At 41.9% G+C, this 21,564-nt stretch overlaps 1 protein-coding gene across 8 annotated transcripts in view; it reads left to right on the top strand.

Moving 5' to 3' along the window:
- The window catches only part of MYH10 (myosin heavy chain 10), a 138,385-nt gene that overhangs the window by 35,489 nt on the left and 81,332 nt on the right, over positions 1-21,564 (top strand). For 7 of the 8 annotated variants that reach the window (XR_005017736.1, XM_036836184.1, XM_036836185.1 and 4 more), the window contains exons 5-6: positions 14,298-14,400; positions 21,033-21,125. Coding sequence is in view for 7 of the 8 variants with exons in the window: in XM_036836184.1 (XP_036692079.1) it covers positions 14,298-14,400; positions 21,033-21,125 (196 nt within the window). In the remaining variant the exon portion in view is untranslated. Of the gene's footprint in view, positions 1-14,297; positions 14,401-15,006; positions 15,037-21,032; positions 21,126-21,564 lie in introns of all 8 variants that reach the window. The other variant, XM_036836191.1, reaches the window with a different exon arrangement.

Raw genomic sequence — 21,564 nt, 5'->3', positions numbered from 1 at the left:
GTGGTCGACTGAGGTGCACTGGGGGTGGGGAGGGAGGTCGAAGCCAGATGGCAGCTGAGGAATGACGGGGGCGGGGTGTGTGTGTGTGAAAAAGTTTAAAAAAGAATCAAAAAGCCAAGTGTAGGCCTGCTACTTCCCCAGGGCTTGAGAAAGTGAAAATTGCAGCAGTGGATTAGTGGTGAGAAATCGACTTTTGTTGTTTTTGATGGTGAGTTTAATGTGGGAGAGGTTAAATGCTGTAGAGGGAGATGGGGGCAGGGCAGAGAGAACTGAGGGGCGCGGAGGGCACGGGGTGGGCGTCGGGCCGGGACCTGGGGGGACGTGAGGCCTCTAGAGTGACAGGGAGGCTGGGAATTGAGAAAGTTCCCATCTCGTGGCTTCTCCTTCCCATGAAGAGAGACTTTGGTGTTAATAAGGAGGAGGGGAGAAGCAGAAATAGCTGACACTAGTCTCTCTGTTGTGTAAATTTTCTTCCAGCATTGTTTAGCCTCTGAGTTATACGAATCAATATAAATTTATTTATTTTTTTAATAAATTTATTTTTGGCTGCGTTGGGTCTTCGTTGCTGCACATGGGCTTTCTCCAGCTGCGGCAAGTGGGGGCCACTCTTCATCGCGGTGCGCAGGCCTCTCACTATCGCGGCCTTTCTTGTTGCGGAGCACAGGCTCTAGGCGCGCAGGCTCAGTAGTTGTGGCACATGGGCTTAGTTGCTCCGCGGCATGTGGGATCTTCCTGGACCAGGGCTCGAACCCGTGTCCCCTGCATTGGCAGGCGGATTCTCAACCACTGCGCCACCAGGGAAGCCCCTGAATTAGCTTTTCTTAAAAAACAAACCACCCTGACACTTAATGACTTAAAGCAGTTTTCCCAGCAATTGGGTTGGGCTCAGCTGGGCCTTTCTGCTGGGCGGGGCCAGGCTGACCTGTCGCACCTGGGACGGGGGGTGGGGAAGGGGGGAGTTGCTGGCTGGCTGGCTGTTGGACGGGGTGCCTTGCCTGTAGGCCCTTTAACTCTCCAGCAGGCCAGCCCTGGTTTTAACATGGTGACAGGTGCCAAGAGCAGCAGGAGAGCGAGCTCCAGTGCATAAGGGTTGTGCACACTTGCTGCACTTGCTGCTGCCCCATTCCCAAGCCAGATGTGTGGCCAAGGCCAAGGTCAGTGTGTGAAACACTAGCCAAGGGGGTAGGTACAGCAGGATGTGAAACAGTTGGGGTCGTTGCTGTGGACCTTGCCCCACGAGGGTGTTGGAATGGAACCAGATTCAATCCAACAGAAGCTGGGACAGTTTTTGTAAGCGGGTGCAGATGGGCAGTCACTGAAATGAGAGAACTGAGGACATTGGCCAGAGAAACTGTCATGATGGACCCTGCCTGGGATATAGGCAAACGAGGGGGGATTGATAGGGAGGAAGGAGTTGGGTCAGAGAACTAGAGGACAGGTCCTCCTGGGGACACCGGCGCAGAAGGAGCAGGAAGAGTAGGCACTGTGGCCGCAGGTGATGAGATGGGAACACCTCGGTGTGGCCACAGGAGTGGGCAGCCGAAGCAAAGAGAGAGCAGGGGGTCATCGGGGTTGAAGGTATCAAGGAGCCAAGGGGCCTGGGTTGGGGGTGTGTCACTCACATGAGAGGAGAGGCTTGACCACACACACACACACACACACACACACACACACACGAGTGATAGTGTGAGGATGGTGGCCTCTAGTGAGCCCTTCAAAAAGCTAAACTATTTCACTTAGAGGAATGTCCTTTATTCCAAGGTAAGACACTTCCCTTTTTTGGGGGGGATAAAAAGTGCTTTCTTTTTTGAAACGGGAATGGAGGTTTTTGTTTGTGTTTAATGATCTTACTAGACAAAATAAATCCAAGTGTCAGAACAACCGTTATGGCTGTATGTGACCTCAGAGAGGCGGGGGTGAGGGGTCGAGGCTTTGTAACACGAGGGTCTGGAAGCGACCTGAGGGAGAGGCAGAAAGATGCCCCTTTCTTCCTGCTCACGTGTGTGTGCAGGTGTGTGACGTGGAGCAGGGCCAGCGGAGGAGGGAGTGTTCAGGGAGGACACTGAGAACATGGGTGCCTTTGCACACTGTGGAATGGGGGGCCCAGAGAGTACAGAGGAAAAGAGGGGGGCGGGAGCAGGAAATAGTGGGGTTTGGGATCAGGAGAAAGAAAACACAATATGAGAGCAGAGGAGCGACATTTGAGACAGTGAACAAGGCTGGCAGGGGTGTGAGTCTGAAAGCTCCCCTACAGAGTTCATCTCTGCGCCCTGGTGCATTGGGGAAGGGGGTGGGGGGGACTTGGGCCTTTGGGAGGCAGCAGCCTTGGCTGGTCCTTACTGGCTTCTAGGGGGTTTCTAGCTCAGATGGCCAGCCGTGCAGCCAGGTGAGTTTCTAGACCCTCATCCTTGTCACAATCCCTCGGGACTTCTTAAAGAATCGGTGAACCTTCCGGGCACAGGGGACAGCGGGTGAGAAATGATGTCAGGCAATTCCAGGTAATTTGGTCTTGCGTGGAGCCCAGGGTGTGAAGTAGGGAATAAATGCCAGTTTAAACTCAACATGCCTAAAAATTAACCTTTATTCCTACACAGATAAGATGTGTCTCCCATTATCCTTCTTTCCGACATCAACACTGTGTGTTTCCAGACTCAAGGTTTAAATCTTGCCCTGTGTTTGGACTCCCCGCTCTCTTTCATATCCCTCTTTCTGGTTGTCACCTCGTTTCATATTTCTCCTGTCTTTCCTAGCCCTGCCCAGCACCTACTATCTGGCCCATCTTGGTGGATCCTGGCTGACTTCCTTGCCTTTTAGCCTCTTTCTCCCCCCAGGGAGGAAATATGCCCATCGATACAGCCAGTTCCAGCCCACACTGATTTCCCCTTATCAGGCCCTTTTTTTTATAGACAGCAGTTCATTACCTATTTAGGTCGTGTGGGTCTTGTCTTATAACTAGACAGTAAGGTAGGAACTGTGACTTACCTTCATTGCTTTTTAATTATCCCCTGAGAATCTAGCACACTGTTCTGAACATACTTAGGAAATGGATAAAAATGCAAACAAAAGAATGCATCTCTTAATTAAGTAGGAACCAAGGAAACAGGCTTAAGTACAGATTAGGAAGTTTAGAAACTAATGAATACTGTATGTGTCTTCAAAGGGTAAAACCTTTCTGATAGCATTTTATAAAGGCATTTTATTTTGAAACTTCAAACCTACACAAAAATAGAATAGTTGGTGACCCCCATATACCCATCCCCTATTTCAGTGATTTTTAAATTTTTACGTTTTATTTACTTCATTTTTTTCCTTTTTTTAACCTTTGCTCGTGCATTTCCCCAAGTTTTTATTTTAAAAAATTCAAACCTGAATTTTACTGAAAAGTTGAAAGAATGGTACTTTAAGTGCCCGTATACCCTTCACTTAAATGTCAGTTCTCTTTGTACACACACAGCACTTTTTTTTTTTTTTAAACCATTTGCAAGTTTGCAGGCATCCTGACACTTTACCCCTAGATACACAGCAGGCGTTTTCTAAGAGCAAGGCATTCCCACATAACCACAGACCATTGTCACACTTGAGAAGATTGACAGTGATTCAGTAATGTCATCTCATGTACAACCCGTATTCTGTAACAGTCCTCACCATGTTTCTAATAACTTTTAAATCCTGTCAGGCTCTCACTCCTTGTATTCCTTACATCTCTTCATTTTAATTCTATATTCTAGAATAGTCTGTTCACTTTTTTGCTTTACTTACTTATTTATTTAATTCCATTGGCTGTATTCTTCCAAAAAGTCAGTTATTTAGAACGTGATCTGCAGATGTCTTTTTAAAAGTATCTGTTTCAAAGCACTTCTGACCCTGACTTCCCGGGCACGCTCCTCTACGTGGGCCTGCTTGGCAGACACCAGCCACAAGCTCTGGGGTTCCCAGGCCACCTGTGCTTCTGACTAAATAAATAGCTACACGTTTGGGGGTTGCCACTACCCGCTCAGATTCAGTACTTTGCTAGAATGACAAGTCAGAGCCAGGCAAAAGAAGAGACACAGAGGGTGAGGTCTGGGGATTCCCAAAGGCACAGCTGCCATAGCCTCTGGTCACTTCCCTTCCCAGTGCATCAGTGTATGTTACCAACCAAGAAGCTTATCTAAGCTTCAAAGTCCAGAGTTTTTATTGGGCTTTGTTATGTAGGCGTGATTGATTGAATCAACGTCCACTCCCTCTCCCCTCCCAAGAGGTGAGGCTCATGTCACATGGTTTAAAGCCCAAACCTCTAATCACCCGTTTGGGCTCTCAGCTTGGCCAGTCCCCATCCTGGAGCTTTTGAAGTGCCCACCATGAATAACAAAGACATTCCAGGTACTTAGAGGCTCCCTCCCAGGAATCAGAAACAAAGACCAGCAATTCTTTATTATACAGCACTGGTTAATATAAAGTCGCCACAAGAATCTAGTCACTGAAGCGTCATGAAATGAGCGTAATAAATGAGCTACCTTCTTCTGCTCAGGAGCGAGAGAGGACTAGAACTTGTGTGTCACCTGTCTGCAGTGTCACAGTAACAGTGACCCTGCACACAATACGCAGGGGACCAGGTGCAGGACATGGAGCTCTCCTCTTTGGGTGGTTTGGGAGCTTGGGTGACCATTTTGGATAAGGACTGTTTGCAATGTCTGGAAGCAGGAAACACTTGGGGGAGGGGATGACTGCTGTTTGACAGAACCAAAGGTTAGTGAGCACTGATTTACTCTTGTCACCAAAAGTGCCCATCACAGGCATGCAATTAGATGGTCATTGTCATTTTAGACTGACATTTGCATCCATGGATAGGCTTGGATTTATGAGGTAAGTCTCCTAGCAGCTGGTTATCTCTTTGCGGACACAAAGTAGCAGTCATCAAGTACCATGTTTGTTTTCTTTTCTTTCTTTTTTTTAAAATTGAATTTTCTGAACATTTTATTATAAATATTTTCAAACATAAAGCAAAGTTGAAAGAATTTTGCAGTCAGGACCCATATATCTACCACCTAGATTTTACCATTAATATTTTACTATACTTGCTTTATTATATATTGATCTGTTCATCGCTCTATCCATCTATCAATGCATTTTATTGTTTGTGTTGGGAGGAGAACTTTTCCAGCTTGGGTCCTGTGGTTGGGTGTCTGCAAATTGACAACAGACAGACTAACAGGAGAAAAGACAAGGTGTATTCACGCATGCGTGTGGGAGTGCTCATGAGTAACCTGCTGAAAACCAGAAATAAAAGGCTTAAATACTAAATTTAACAAAAGGAGGAGTGCTGTAGGAGAATTAGGACTTCTGGGGGAAAGTAATGGAGGGTTCTATCGGGCTTTATGATGCCAGTGGACAGCTGAATTTGCACTTCCTGGTACTAAGGGTCAGACTTCTCCCAATCCAGAAACTCCCTGGGATGGGGGTCCGTGGCAGCTGTATTTTCAGGAGGCTCTGCTTAAGGTTAGATGGCATTCCTTTCTGTGGCCGCTGACTGTTTAGATTGTTTTCAGTTTAAACTGAAAACCACTTTGATGGACTATTAATCCCTTCATCTGATGCATTTGTAAACGTCAGCACACTTCCCCCTAAATACTTCATACATAACGTTAACTAAAGTCCAATATTTACATCTTTATCTTTTGAGATAAATTTTACATATAATGAAATGCACAGATCTTAAGTATATATGTGCTGAGTTATTTGTGTAACGTAAACCGCAAAAAGTTCCCTCCTGTAGCCAGCCAGTTCCTACCCTTACTTCTTTTAGCCTCACCATATTTTAATTCTTAGTAATTCTATAATAATCTACCGGTTATGATATTTAATAACAAATAGCTTTTCATGCTTATATCTATTACACGCTACATTGTGACTTGAGAAATATGAAAATGTTAAACAAGGTATCCCAGACTTAAGAAAATATGATATGTTCCCTGGTGCCTTTGAGGATCCACCAAGTAAAGAACTCTAGGAGTATGTAACTGGGGTCTTCTTAAGTTTAGTACACAGCTGAGCTAATTAAGATTTCTGTATGAGAATAACTAGTCAGTTTTATTTAGTAGTTATTTTATATTAAGTACCTATGTTTGCAAAGGTATCACAAAGAGAAAATACAGTTGGAAGCACCATTTTTAAAAAAAATCAATACTTAAGTAGTTTGACAGCTCCTGTTTAAGCTCTGCTTTTTTAGTCATTTACTCTCTAATTTACTTTTCCCCCAAAAGGATGAACTTGTAAATTACCCTCTGGCCTCATCTGCGTACAGCTCCCCAACTAGCCTTTATTTCTGCAGACTCAGGCCAGGCAGTGTGAGCCCTCCCACTTATGACCAAGCAGGTGGCTTGGATCCTTTATTCCAGTATCCTGGCAAGGACTTCCTTGATCATGGGAGAGCACCCAATGTAATTGGAAGTGAAATCCTGTTAAGAGTGTAATCCTCATGTTGACTTTCCTTCTCATTATAATTAAAATTCACAGTCACCCTTGGTGAAGAAGTTACTCTGTTCTCTAAGCCCCCTTTTAAAGAATACTCTGCTTACATTTTATGACTCTAACTGCTGGTTAACTCTAGTTTTTCTCCTTTTAAGTGTGTTTGTATATAATGTAACAATTGTATTATAAAACAATGGTTGCTCCATATCAGTCTTCTATCAGGATGTGACAATAGATTTTTGTTGTTGTTAAGGAATTTTATGTCCTATACAAATATTGCATTAAGGGATAATGATAAGCCATCCTGGATTTCAAACAGTTGGTTGATTCTTGCTATAAGTAACATACCTTAAAAGTTTTAAGTGAACCAAATTGATAGAATTGATTAAATAGCTAAGGCAACCTTGAAATAGACCCCATAAATGTAGTCATCTGATCTTGACAAAGGATCAAAGGCAATACAATGGAGCAAAGATTGTCTCTTTAACAAATGGTGCTGGAACAACTGGACATCCACATGCAAAAAGAAAAAAAAGAACCTAGACACAGATCTTACACCCTTCACAAAAATGAACTCAAAATGGATCAGAGGCCTAAGTGTAAAATGAAAAACCATAAAACTTCTAGAAGATAACATAAGAGAAAACCTAGATGACCTTGGGTATGGTAATGCCTGTTGTGGTACAAAACCAAAGACATCCATGAAGGAAATAATTGATAAGCTAGACTTCATTAAAATTAAAAACTTCTGCTCTGCAAAAGACAACGTCAAGAGATCAAGAAGATAAGCCACAGACTGGGAGAAAATATTTACGACAGACACGACTGATAAAGGACTGTTATCCAAAATATGCAGAGAACTCTTAAAAGACTCAACTGTAGGAAAAAACAACCCAATTAAAAAATGGTCTAAAGACCATTTTAGCAGACACCAAAGACACCAAAGAAGATACACAGATGGCAAAGGAGCACCTGAAAAGATGTTCCACATCATGTCACCACTACACACCTGCTAGACTGGCCAAAATCTGGAACACTGTCAACATCAAATGCTGCTGAAGATGTGAAGCAACAGGAACTCTCACTAGCTGCTGGTGGGAATGCAGAATGGTGCAGCCACTTTTGAAGACAGTTTGGCGGTTTCTTACAAAACTAAACATACTTTTACAATATGATCCAGCAATCAGACTCCTTGGTATTTTCCCAAAGGATTAAAAACTTGTATCTACACCAAAACCTGCACTTGAAAGTTTTTTTTTTTTAATTTATTTTATTTATTTATTTTTGGCTGCATTGGGTCTTTGTTGCTGTGCATGGGCTTTCTCTAGTTGTGGCGAGCGGGGGCTACTCTTCATTGTGGTGCGCGGGCTTCTCATTGTGGTGGCCTCTCTTGTTGCTGAGCGCGGGCTCTAGGCGCGCGGGCTTCAGTAGTTGTGGCTCATGGGCTCTAGAGCGCAGGCTCAGCAGTTGTGGCACACGGGCTTAGTTGCTCTGCGGCATGGGGGATCTTCCCAGACCAGGGCTCGAACCCGTGTCCCCTGCATTGGCAGGCGGATTCTTAACCACTGCACCACCAGGGAAGCCCTGCACTTGAAAGTTTATAGTGGCTTCGTTCATAATTGTCAAAACTCGGAAGCAACCAGGATGTCCTTCAGTAGGTGAATGGATAAATAAACTGTGGTACATCCAGACAATGGAGTATTACTCAGTGCTAAAAAGAAATGAGCTATCAAGCTATGAAAAGACATGGAGGAGGCTTAAGTGCACATTACTAAGTGAAAGAAGCCAATCTGAGAAGGCTACATACTGTATGATTCCAGCTAGATGACATTCTTCTGGAAAAGGCAAAACTATGAAGATAATAAGTATCAATAGATCGGTGGTTGCCAGGGGAGTGGGGGGCGGAGGGGAGTTGAATAGGCAGAGCACAGAAGATTTTTAGGGAAGTGAAAATATTCTGTGTGATACTATAATAGTGGATACAAGGCATTATACATTTGTCCAGACCCCATAGAACACCCAGAGTGAACCCTAATGTAAACTATGAACTCAGGGCTCATCCTGTGTAAAAAATGTACCATTCTGGTGACTGATGTTGATCACAGAGGAGGCTGTGTGTGTGGGTGCAGGGGTTACAAGGGAAATCTCTGTACCTTCCTCTCAATTGTGCTGTAACCTAAAATTGCTCTAAAAAAATAGTCTTAAAAAAAAATAGTGAAGGCAACAAAAAGTGTGTTGTAGTTAAAAAACCATTGTGTTGTTGGATAGGTTTTTTTGTTTTGTTTTTTGTTTTTGTCCCAGCTCTACCATGACCCTAGGTCAGACAGTGAGCTTCTCTAGACCTCAGTTTGCTTTTCTAACGACTCTTTGCTTTATGTGTCCTCAAGTCTTAAAACGTGGGGATTTTTAGATTACTGTGTCTGCCTCTCAGTGATAGCTGTATTATGGGGAACGAGTATGCAAATCAACTTGTAAATAGGAGTTTAAAATGTTCCAGGCAAATCTTCCAGAAAAAGGAACTAACATCTTTGCAAATGTTATCTCCATGAATCTTTGCAATACCCCTGTTATCTCCATTTACATACCTGACACTAGCTGGTATTAGTGTTTAATAGAAGACTTGAACCCAAGTCTATCTTGATCTTCCTAGTAAGCTTCTTTCTAATAGAACAGAGTTTTGAAACTGTAGGAAGTCATTGAGTAATGCTATTTATATATATATGTATATTTATATGTTTTATGTAAAATATATGTGTTGTTTTTCAAATTGAGGTTATCGAAAGCAAGAACTTCAGGCAAAGGGTGGTTTTGAAACTAGACTGAATTTGATGTTACAAATACCCAGAGAGAATAAAAACAAAACCAATTAAGATCTGGGAAAGCAGGGTTCTCTTTGGGGAAATACCCACAGTCCAGAAGGGATTCGGAGAAAGATCTCGGAACTGATCATGCATTAATTATCTGCATCACTGCTTCTCACCACTGTTGTTTTTTATGTTATTGTTTGGATTGCACATTGCTTTGAGAAGCCAGTGAAAGCCACAGATCTCTCTAGAAAACACAAATACCTTCAGGTTAGAAACTCCTGATCTTTTACATCCATATGTGCTGCAACAGACACAGGGCACCCCACCCAGCAGGCTGCTTGCTCTGTTCTCCCGTTAACCTTGCACTTGTGCCCCAGAGACCAGCAATGAAACAAGCAGTCCTTTACAGTATAGAACTACTGCATTGATAGGTCTTGTCTCGTTGGTGGAAATGAGGTCAGATTCCCTTTGTCTTCTTCACTCTTTGAGGGCTTGGCCTGTTGTTACCTTTGAGGATTCTCCTAATTTTCTTCGAGAGGAGTCTGCTGAGCTTTCTTTGTGGTTCCCTTGCCCATTTACTTTTTTTTTGTATTATTAATTAATTAATTAATTTATTTATTTATGGCTGCGTTGGGTCTTCGTTGCCACGCACGGGCTTTCTCTAGTTGCGGTGAGCGGGGGCTACTCTTCATTGCGGTGCGCGGGCTTCTCATGGCGGTGGCTTCTCTTGTTGCGGAGCATGGGCTCTTGGTGCATGGGCTTCGGTAGTTGTGGCGCATGGGCTTAGTTGCTCCGTGGCATGTGGGATCTTCCTGGACCAGGGATCGAACCCGTGTCCCGTGCATTGGCAGGCGGATTCTTAACCACTGCGCCACCAGGGAAGCTCTGCCCATTTACTTTTGTTCAAGATGCTTTATTTCCCCCTTTTCCATCTGGGACAGATGTGCCATTTCCCCTTAAAAAATTTTTTTCTAAGAATTATATTCCTTTGATCCTGCCGCGTCTTTCATAGTCAAATAAGAGGTTATCACCTTTTTACTTCTGTCAATTTCTTTATCATCACTGTTGACCATTGTCATAGTTGTTACCACTACTGACATTTATGGAGAAACTTCTGGCTGGGTGCCACGCTATGCTGTTTACATGCGTTATCTCAGTCCTTTGAAGTAACCGAATCTCATTTTAAAGGAGTATAAACCGAGGCTCAGAGAGCCCGGTAACTTGCCCAAAGCCCCATAAGCTAGGAAGTGGTAGATGGGACTTGAATCTAAGTAGGTCACCAGGACACCATGGCCCACTTCTTAACCACTTTACTAACACTATAGAGAGTTTAGTAATTCAAATTCCCTCCTATATGGTGTCATCCAGCTGACACCAGCTGAGTGGACAATAATGGGTAATGTTTACTGACTACTAATTATAAGCTTTAGACGGACTATATTTTTTTCCTTCACAATAACCTTACGTGTCAGAAGCTATTATCCCCATTTTGAGGTGAGAGTATAAAGCTGTCTCCCCTCTTGGGACCTCAACCGTAAGGTACTGGAATACATCTGTCTTTGAAGCAATATTTTCTATTAGCAGAGGTACCTTAGACCTGAAATATGGAAAATGTAGCAGAGTTCATAGGTGGTTGTCAAGTACAGCCAAGTAAGTGTGACAGATGGGGGCAAAAAATGCTTTCAGGACACACTGAAGCATGTCCAGTTGAGAGGGGTTAGCTGAGAAACCTCAGAGGCAAACCAAGCTGACGAGTACCAATCACAACTGTTTTCAAGACAAGTCATCACCAGGCTATATGAGGCTCATTTCTTAACGTAATGAAAAATTATCTGTTTGAAACCAACAACCAACATCATGCTTAGCTTGAAACACTAGGTGTTTTGAATAAAGTTAAGAACAAAACAAAGAAAACCGACATCATAGCTCTTAACGAAATTACACATAAAATAAAATCCAGATTCTTTCCCATGGCTCCAGGGTACATCACATCCACCCCTTCCCACCTCGGCAGTACCTCCTGCCGCTGTCTGCCTTGCTAGTTATTTATATCAAATCCTGCACTCCGGCCGCCAGTTCCTGGGATATACCGAGCTTTTTTCTGCTTTGAGGGCTTTGCATTTGTCTTTCCATCCCCCTGGATGCTCTGCCCCAGGCCCTCTCTTGCCTGGTCCTGCTCACCTTTCAGGAGGCTTCTCCCCGCATCTCATCCTGGCATCTCCAGGGAGTTGTCCTTTGCTTTTCTGCCTTTTCCCTTTCAGCCGCCTCCTTGTTTCCTTCGTCGCCTCCCTCACATGTAATTATCCCATTTGTTTTTCTTGTTTACTTTAAGTCTCTGCTGATCTTGAGCTGCACAAGGGCCCTGTCCACAGCTCTATCTCTAGCACTTAAAAGGATGCCCGACACATAGAAGATGATTTGCAAATATGTGTTGAATAAATGAATGAACGAAAATCATTATCTGTGTACCAGTGGTAGCCAGGTAGAAAATATAATGGTGGTGAAATTAATAACAGGAACAAAAAATTATCAAATAGAGCCTAGAAATAAATTTGTGTAGGACGTATATTCATTTATTCAACAGAATTCAGCAAGTACCTGCTATGCTAGGCACTGTGACTTAAAAGATCAATAAGACAAACATGGTCCTTGCCTGTTTTGAACTTAGAGATACAGAATTTAACTGAGACAGAGATGAAGCCATCATTTCTCTTAAAAATAGCAGGTGTATTATTTAACTCAAAATTCTGTCTGACTATTTTTATGGGGGTGACGGGTGGGAGGAGATGGGAGAGGGATATAGCAGAACAAAATTATTTGAAGTTTATCTGAAAAAAAATTAACCTCAGAGACTACTTGATTTATTTTTTAAAGACAGTGATGGGTGCTCTGGTTAGTCATACTTCCGAACTACTGCAGTGTGGTACTGGCTTTGGAATAAGTCATAAGTGTAAGGTAAAGATAACATTTCAGATTGCTGGGTAATCAATGTCTTGGTCAGCCGTTGATGTTGGGATGTGGACTGAATCATTTGAGGGGAAAATGAGAATCAGTCTTGACCTCAGACCATACATTTTTTTTTTTTTCAAATTACTTAAAGACTTAGTTGTAAAAAGTGAAACCATCAAAGTCTTGGAAGAAAACATAGATGGTTTTAATAATATAGATGATATAGAAATGAAAATATAGATGGATATAAATGTTAGTGCAGGAAAGGCCTTTTTTTTTTTTAATTTTTATTTATTTATTTATGGCTGTGTTGGGTCTTCGTCTCCGTGCGAGGGCTTTCTCTAGTTGCGGTGAGCGGGGGCCACTCTTCATTGCAGTGCACGGGCCTCTCACTATCGCGGCCTCTCTTGTTGCGGAGCACAGGCTCCAGACGCGCAGGCTCAGTAGTTGTGGCTCACGGGCCCAGTTGCTCCGCGGCATGTGGGATCTTCCCAGACCAGGGCTCGAACCCGTGTCCCCTGCATTGGCAGGCAGATTCTCAACCACTGCGCCACCAGGGAAGCCAGGAAAGGGCTTTTTAAGCCTGAATAGCAGGCAGAAACATTAATAGAAGGTTTGGTGGATTGGAGTACGTAAGACTAGACTTAGATGGCAAAACAAAGAAGGGGGCAGTTTTTAATACAACAGTAGATGGTGGTTAATAAGCTTAATATGTAAAATATTCTTAGACACCAGTAAGTGGGTTGTATCTAGAATCATGAAATCTTGGAGCTGGAAAGAGTCTAATCCTATTCCTACATTTTACCAATGATGATGTCCATTTCCAGAGAAGTTAATTTCCTTACTCAAAGCCATACCACTAGGTGATCAATAGGACCCTTTTGCCCAACCCCTCGGTGGTATTCGGGTGCAGAGAGTTAGGGAGGTAATGCAACCAGGAAACCTAAAGAACTCATGTTGGGGACAGTTCAGATAGTACAATTCCAAGTACAATTTCAAGAAAGGGTCAGAGTTCGAAAAAATAGATTTTCAAGCCTTAAATAGAAGAGGCGTAGAGGATCACTAGTTGGCCATGTGTATAATAACATTTTTGAGTTCCTGGGGTGTTTTTGTTGTTGTTTTTTAGAAAATTAATTTAATTATATATTACAGTTTTTTATTTTAACCCAAATTGAGATTTTATTCATTTTGCTTTGCCCGGGTCTTGGGGAACCTCAAGTGTTTGATCAAAGAGGCCATAATTCAAGTATCACACTGTATGCTAGCAGCTTGCCTGAATTTCAAGCTTAGTACTGAGTAGAAATAAAAAGCAACCTTTGAAATGTGCCAGCCTCGTTTGAAAATAGAAATCATAGGAAGTGATAGCCTTTGTCCCAGTTCATAACAAAATGCATAGTATCCCTTCATTTTCTCTACAAATTACGTCCTGGCTGTGTGTCGACACTGCACAAGGTTACGTGGATTAAAAAGAAACTACACAAACATACAAATCAGCAAACGCATGGGACCTTATCCTTCCTCGGGTGAGGCTGGTGATCAGTGTGAAGATTTGTGTACGAGGCATGTACAAGGTGCCACGTGGGTCTAGGGGAGAGAACCACCGTCAGCCTGGTCTGAGGGATGAGCCGAGAAGGCGTCTAGTGTCCTTGAAGATGCTGTCAGTAATCAGCGGACATCCCAGAGTTCATTCAGCTCCTTCAGATTAAATTACCTTAATTTAACTGTTTTAGGAATTCTCTTTCCAGTGCTGGATATGTTTCTGGTGCTGAGGCATTGCTTTACAAACATTCTAATAAACTCCGCTTCTCTGGCAGAGCCCCCAATTCCAAGGGGGAAAAAAATCGTTGTGAACATTTTCCTCTGTCCTCTTAGCGGCATCTACCAAAAAAATATTTGGGTTAATTTATGCCATTTAAAAATAATAATTTTCCAACTACTGGTGATAGTTTTTTTTTTTTTTTTCTTCCCTACTTATTCTCTTTTTACTTCCTACTAATTCTTGTTCCAACTCAGTTTAATTTTGTCGATTATAGTTTGGGAATGTGTATGCTGTGCTTTTTGTGAAGCAGCCTATGTTAATATTTCTTCCAGGGGTGAATCGGGTGCCGGGAAGACAGAAAATACTAAGAAAGTCATTCAGTACCTTGCTCATGTCGCTTCTTCACACAAAGGACGAAAGGACCATAATATTCCTGTAAGTGTTTGTTCTGCTGTTGTTTTTTAAAACCCTTAGATTTATTCTTTTGTAATTTCAGAAACAAGAATAAGGAAGCAAGCGGACTCAGTGTGCTGCTGTAATTGACAGCTCCCTGTCTCCGCCACTCCCCACCCAGCAAGGAGGGAGCTAGGGCATCAGGAAAATGTTAGTAACTAGCGATTCCACCAGGGCAAACTGGAATTACGGTTGTAACTCGAAGCCTAATTTCTTACAAAGCTGTGGTGGGGATTGTTAAACATCGATGAGCAGTGCTTAGGAAGACTTCTTCGTTTCCACCAAGAGAAGATCCTCAGATATTTTCAGCGCTTCTCCCTGAACTTACAGAGCTACCACGCACAGCAGCCTGAGGGGAGGATAGAAATTTGGGGAGAATTGATGATAGAAAAGGGGTGAGAATATAAACGTCAGTTGTCCTTAATCTGTAGATACGAGAAGTAGTAGTTAATACTCCCTGAGAGATGCCAGGCAAACCAGCTTTCACGGTTCTAAACCGCACACTGACTTGGTGCTTTGGATGTGGCTTACCGCTAGGAAAAGACCCAAACTTGCTAACGTTTGCATTTATCTGTTTGTAACGAGCAGCAGGAATCACCTAAACCAGTGAAACACCAGGCAAGTGCTTTTCTTTATGCTTCTTAGTCTTGAGTGTTTGCGCTAATTTCTGTCTTTGGATTGAATCTCTACTAGAAACAAATACCATTCGTTCTGAGCAAAATCTCCTATGAACAAAATATTTAGTTTTGAAATTGTGTTGCTTTGAGGCTTATTCTTTCCTGAGAAGCAGCATGCCATTTTGCTTTACCTTTGTTTTATAGAGGAATTTTAATATTTATTTACCCTTTCATCATGACATTGAATCATATGTTTATGAAGCCTGTAAACTTAGGGTTTCACGTGTCAATTACCAGGTGGAATTACTTTAATACTTCTTAAACAGGTGGAAACCTAACTTGATGCCACACATTAAATTTTGAATTTGGGGCCGCGGCTTTAAAAGTTGCAACTTAAAAAATTTCTAATCTGTTAACATTGTAGGGCCTGGTAAGTGTTTTAACCCAAAAGCCTCATTGTATTTAATACATAAATTTAGAATTTCCTTTATCCAGGGCAAGTAGCAGAGGAATGTTATTCTCCCTAATTATCAGATGCCCACCTTTTAGCTCCGCAGAGCATAGCGATGAACAAACCGTGGACTGGAGCATTTCCTGCTACTTGGCAAGAGAGGGAGGGCAGAGCTGAGCCAGATGCCTTGGATGGAATGGGACGTCTGTACTTGGACATCCCATTCCCTCGCACTGGAACCGTTTTGGTTTGTCTGTCTTCCACAAGCATAGCGGTGCAAAGCTAGCATAAAGCAAGAAATGATAGTGTTATGAAAACAATCTCTTAATATAAAGAAACAATCAGAAACATCTAAAGGAATAGTCGCAGATACTGAGATTTTCAGTTATCTTTTTTAGAATTCTTAAGAAATTCTCAGACACTAAAGCTGTACTATACCTGTGAAGGCCCAGGATGTCCTTTTGCTTTTAGCTGTAGACCAGACCAGTGATACGCATTGAGAGGATGAATGAAATAATCATTATCCTATATGATATTTAAAGGCTTCTTTGCCAGTTAAAGAAGGAATCTCTAGACCAGCAACCAGCTTTTCTTTGTGTTTTAGAGTACATGCTAAATGACCTTTTAATATGTACTTAGATCACTAGCAAAATAGTGTTAAATAGTTAACGTACAGATTTGGGTTTTCCAAATCCTCTGTGGATTACATAAATCATTAGCGTTAACATTTTGTTTCGATGTCAGCTTAAACTACAGAGTGGATCCCTGTTGTGTGTGAGTAGCATGCCTACCCCTAGATTTTACTTTGGGTCAAATCAAGCCCTGTAAGCAGGTATCCTCCAGGAGGGCGAGGCGACAGCTTCTCTGGGCCGTGCTGCACTGTCATTACTGATTTGCATGTCTTGTTGCATGTTCGCACTCCGCACAGAATCTTCCATGCTGCTTTCCCCAAGGTTATGTTAATACTAGTCAAGTAGTAGCTATGCCGTGTTTTTAGAAACATGAGAAGACTCCTGGTTCTCAATTAATTTTTCTTCCCCAGCACACCTGAGGAATATGAGATACTCCTGAGCATAGGGACTGGTCACACCCTGGGGAGGGTTGAATCAAGAACTTACTTCTCTCCCCACCACCCCCTCCCCTTCCCGGGCACCCCTAGGCATGACTTCCTCACCCCATTTTGAGGATGGCCACCGTAAAGTAATGGTTATACTTTGCAAAGGCAGTGTTTCTCTTGGTTTAATATCACTGGTTTCCAAATTTATGTTGCACTTTATTGGCAAAACTTAGATTCCCAGGAACCATTTGTGTCAATTGCTAGCATTTTATCACTAAACAGCAGTATAAATTGTAAAAACAAAGTGGAAGGCATTTGTAGGCTCCTGATTTTGTGAGTCTTTGTCTCTTTGCTCATTCTTTTTTTTAAAATAACTTTATTAAGGTTTAAATTCATGTCCCATAAAATTCATTCCTTTAAAGTGTACAGGTCAGTGTTTTTGTTTTTGTTTTTTTTCAGTGTATTCCCAGAGTTATGCAATTATTACTACAATCAATTTTAGAATATTTTCATCACCCCAAAAAGAAAGCTTATACCTCTTAGGAATCACCTTCCATGTTCTCCCAGCCCCTGGAAATCACTCATCTACTTCCTGTCTCTCTGACTCTGCCTATTCTGGGTATTTTATATGAACGGAATCATATCATATGTGGTTCTCACTGTGCATAGTGTTTTCAAGGTTCATCCATGCTGGAGCATGTGTAAGTGCTCCATTCCTTTTTATGGCCAAATAATAACCTATTATATTAAATTTGTCACGTTCTGTTTATCCCTTCACCAGTTGATGGCCATTTGGATTGTTTCCACTTTGGCACCAATATGAATAATACTGCAATATATAAGTTTTCACGTAGGCACACATTTTCAGTTCTCTTGGGTGTATACCTAGGAGTGGAATTGCTGGATTGTGGTAATTTTCTGTTTAACATTTTGAGGAACTGCCACACTTTTCCATAGAGGCTGCACCACTTTACATTCCCCGCAATGTTTGAGGGTGCTAGTTTCTCCATATCCTGGGCAACACTTGTCTTTTTATTAAGGCCATCCTAGCGGTGTGAAGTGATCGATATTTTTATGTTTACCTTTTAACTTCATCTTCATTATAGAAATATGAACAAATGTAAGAAATAAATTTTCAAAATTAAGGTCACAATATTTAAGAAGTAAAACATTTACCTATCAACTTTTACTTACTATAACAAAATGAGTCCTCATTTGGCCTAATGCCCCGGCCAACAGCAAGTACAGCTCCAGTGCCCATATTCCCTCATCGCAGGTCACTGTTACAGACCCTCGATGTCTGGCACAGTGTTCAGGGCCGCTCCAGAGCCTGGACATGGTACGATTTCAGAGCAGATTTGAGGACGACTAATTTCTTAAACTGGACCATCCCCTGGGAATGAGCCCTTCAAGCCAGCCCACCTCCCCACTGACTCCTGCGTCGTCCACCTCTAGATGGCAGCTTCCGGATCACTCTGTGTCTACTGGTCTAAACTGCCTTGAACTAAGACAAAAAGGTGATAGATAGCAAGTAACAAGCACAGAAATTAGAGCCTGCCACTCGAGATTAGAGTCTGGTTCTAAGCATGGCGATTGATTGCCGCTGCCAGCTTCCAACCCTACTCTGTGGTCAGTGGGACACCTGCAGCTTTGCCCCTCAGGCCTACAAGGAGCAGCAAGAGTCCAGCCCGAGTCCCCTTGCTGGCTGAACTGGAGTTTTGAAAGAGGTGTATGTATACATATATATATATAATTTTTTTTTAACCACTTTAAAACTCATCCTATATCTATCATATAGCAAGTATATATAATACATTATGTAATAAACACAAGGGTATAGTTTTCATCACGATTGGTAAACCTTTAAAGCATCATATAATTCTAAATACTTAGAACTTTAAAAATAATTTAAATAGCTAACGCTGATTTCTTTTCCCCACGTTCCCAAGTGACATTTCTCGTTACTATATAGAATAGAAAAGGGACATTGCCCATCCAAGTTCCAGCAGAAAGGTTAGCACTTAGCCACTGTCCCCTGATGGTCTGTAAATGGCTTCATAATTTGGTTGAGAGCTGTTAGCCCTGTTTATCTAAATGTGAAATTATTCAGTGCAGAAATGGTCAAATTTTAGTGGTAATTTCTTAAATATCATTTTTGTGTGTTTTATAATATTAGCCCTGTGTCAAGCTCTTTGTGATTCATTTATGAGTTTTTGAGATCTTTACTTGGTCTCAGTGATGTCAAAAATCCATTGGAAGAGAAGTACCACCACATTCCTGTTAATGTAGTGGCCTCCAAAGCAGGGACCCAAGCCTGCGGTTACCACAGTGATTATGAGGACCCTTAACCCAAAACTTACTGCCACCTCTGGCTCACCACCATCCCCTCCCCAAATACTACTAGAGTGTCTTCGGACCGCTGATTACCCATCCATTCAGCAAACATTCACGGAGCATCGTTTTGGCGTGATACTCACTAACCTCATGCAGGGGATACAGCCGGTGCCTTTAAGCCAAGAGAAAAAAGAATGGAATCAGGATCAGTGGATCACACGCACACATGTGCGTGTACACACACACACACGCATACACACGCGAAGGAGAAAAGAAAAGAATCTATAAACTTGGCCCAAAGAATTCTTGAAGCCATGTCTAGGGAATATTAAAATGAGGTATACAATATTTGCTTTACCTCCAAGTTAGGAAAATATTTTAAAGATAGATTATTATTGAAAGTATTTTTATTATGATTTGGTAGGATAGTGTGTAATTTTAAGGAATCTGTATTCTAACTCCTTGATCTAACCGCAGGAGTGTCAGGTAAAGGCAGTGCCCCACTTATCAAGTCCGGGTTTTTCTGACAGTTTCTACGCCCTGATCACACAGATTGAGCGAGGTTAAGGGATTCCACAGCCCAAATCATTATTGCGGTGCCAGCGTACCGAGAGCTTTGCGAGATGTTGGCACAGACTCAGTGATGGCTGTGGCCGCTAACCTCCAGGGCAAAGGCACTTCTGCGTCACAGCACGATGGCTGCTGTTCTTAGTGACGACTCTCAGCCATTAACATTGGTTCAGGGCACCATGTTTAAGAAACTTTGATAGCATGTAGCGTTTAGAAAGATTTACATCAGAAGTAGCCTGGTGTCTTGAAGTCCAGAAACGGGAAGATCCCCTGTACAGGGAGCATATTATCTAAAGCCAGGAATGTGAGTTGATGCTGTGTCTCGACATTCCCCTGGCAGGACTGGTTCCTGACTGGTTTCAGTTGAACACAATAGTAGACTACAGATGAAACCTGGGAAAATAATCCCGACAATCAGACAATCCAGATAAATGCTCTGGAGTAGACGTGAACACTGCAGCACCTCACTGTGTCACGTGCTTCAGGAACATTTCCGACCCTTTCATTGGAGGGAACCACACCACCTAAACATCCAACCACACGTGGGTTAGATGCCGAGACTGCGTGTATGGCATAGATTTGTTCCTGATTTTGGAGTCGATGATAGTGTAATACATCACAGAGCAAGTGGCCATTAATTTTAAAATCCTAGGTGAGCTTCCTTGTACTCTTTTTTTGCTTAGAGAATCACAGTAGCTAGCAGTTTTTATTCTTTCTTGAGGTCTAGTATACTGTGGGTATTTTAAAATATAGGGGTAAGATTTGTATTTGGAAAGAGCAGATTTATTTAAGTCCTACAGTATAATTCTGAAATTACATTCCAGGGATACACAAATGCCTCATGCTTCCCCATACAGCCTTCTGTTGTGTTTCATGATTAAAGCATATATTAATATACTTACGTATTTTGTTTGTAAAATCTGTTTTAAAGCTTAATTTGCATATAAGTAATGACCATTATACCAAGTACAGTATACTTAGCTTTTTAAATACGTGCAAGAATTCAGTAGCATCGCCATCTTTGTCATCTCTGAAACTGGAGACGAGGACATTGCCCTGTCTACATCGTTAAGATATTATGTGAAACCCTTGGAAAAATGGCAAGTCTTATTACCAGTACAGTAGAAGTTATTAGAATTTGCTGCCTTAAATCTTTGGAACAAGGCAAAGTAGAAATAAGCAGAAGTATTAATATGTTCTTAATTGAAGTATCATGCTAAATTTCGTTTCATGAAAACCAGTTTGCTTTATTTTAAAAATTCTCCACTTAATTTATGTGCCCGTCCTTAAATTTACCATCACTGTTCAATGTGACGTTTTCTTCTCCTTGTGAGCACATGGTAGATGCTAATTTTTTCCTTTAGCAGAGCCCGTAAGACCAAGATAAGAAGCCAACAGCAAAGTTTGCTGGATGGCAAATAAAATGAAAACACTGAGCAAAAGACGCAGTGTTTGGTTTTGCTTTGTTTTTTTTCCCTGAGGACTGGAGTAGACATGTTAGATTAACATATATTTGCTTTTATTTGTGTGTGTGTGTGTGTGTGTGTGTGTGTGTGTGTGTGTGTGTGTGTGTAATGTCTTTTAGGGGGAACTTGAACGGCAGCTTTTGCAAGCAAATCCAATCCTGGAATCATTTGGAAACGCAAAGACTGTGAAAAATGATAACTCATCTCGTTTTGTAAGTTTAAAAGCACCAGAAACTTTTCATTCCTCAGACTTCTAGTTGAATGTCTACTATGATTAAGCAAATCAAGTACCTTCCTTCCTAACAGATGTAGTACGGAACAGGGATGTGCAATAGACATACAATGCAAGTCACGTGTAATTGAAATTTTCCTAGTAGTCACGTTTTAAAAAGCAAAACAAATGGGAAAGTAATTTTAATCCTATGTTTATTATATATAGTTATGTATATAGATAGTTATGTGTTATTCTATGGGTGTGTAATTATATAACCTCTGTGAACCTATTTCTTCGTTTTTGATTGGGGATGATATATAATTATGAGGTTGGCGTGGAGATAAAATGAGATGCGTGCTGAGTACTTAACACAGAACCAGGCACAGTAAACACTCAACAAGCAAAGTTGGAATTTGATGTGGTAAATTGTTCTTTTC

Source organism: Balaenoptera musculus, chromosome 20 (genome assembly GCF_009873245.2).
Source record: "Balaenoptera musculus isolate JJ_BM4_2016_0621 chromosome 20, mBalMus1.pri.v3, whole genome shotgun sequence".
Lineage (NCBI taxonomy): Eukaryota > Metazoa > Chordata > Mammalia > Artiodactyla > Balaenopteridae > Balaenoptera > Balaenoptera musculus.
This window is presented reverse-complemented; position numbering and strand designations above follow the sequence as displayed.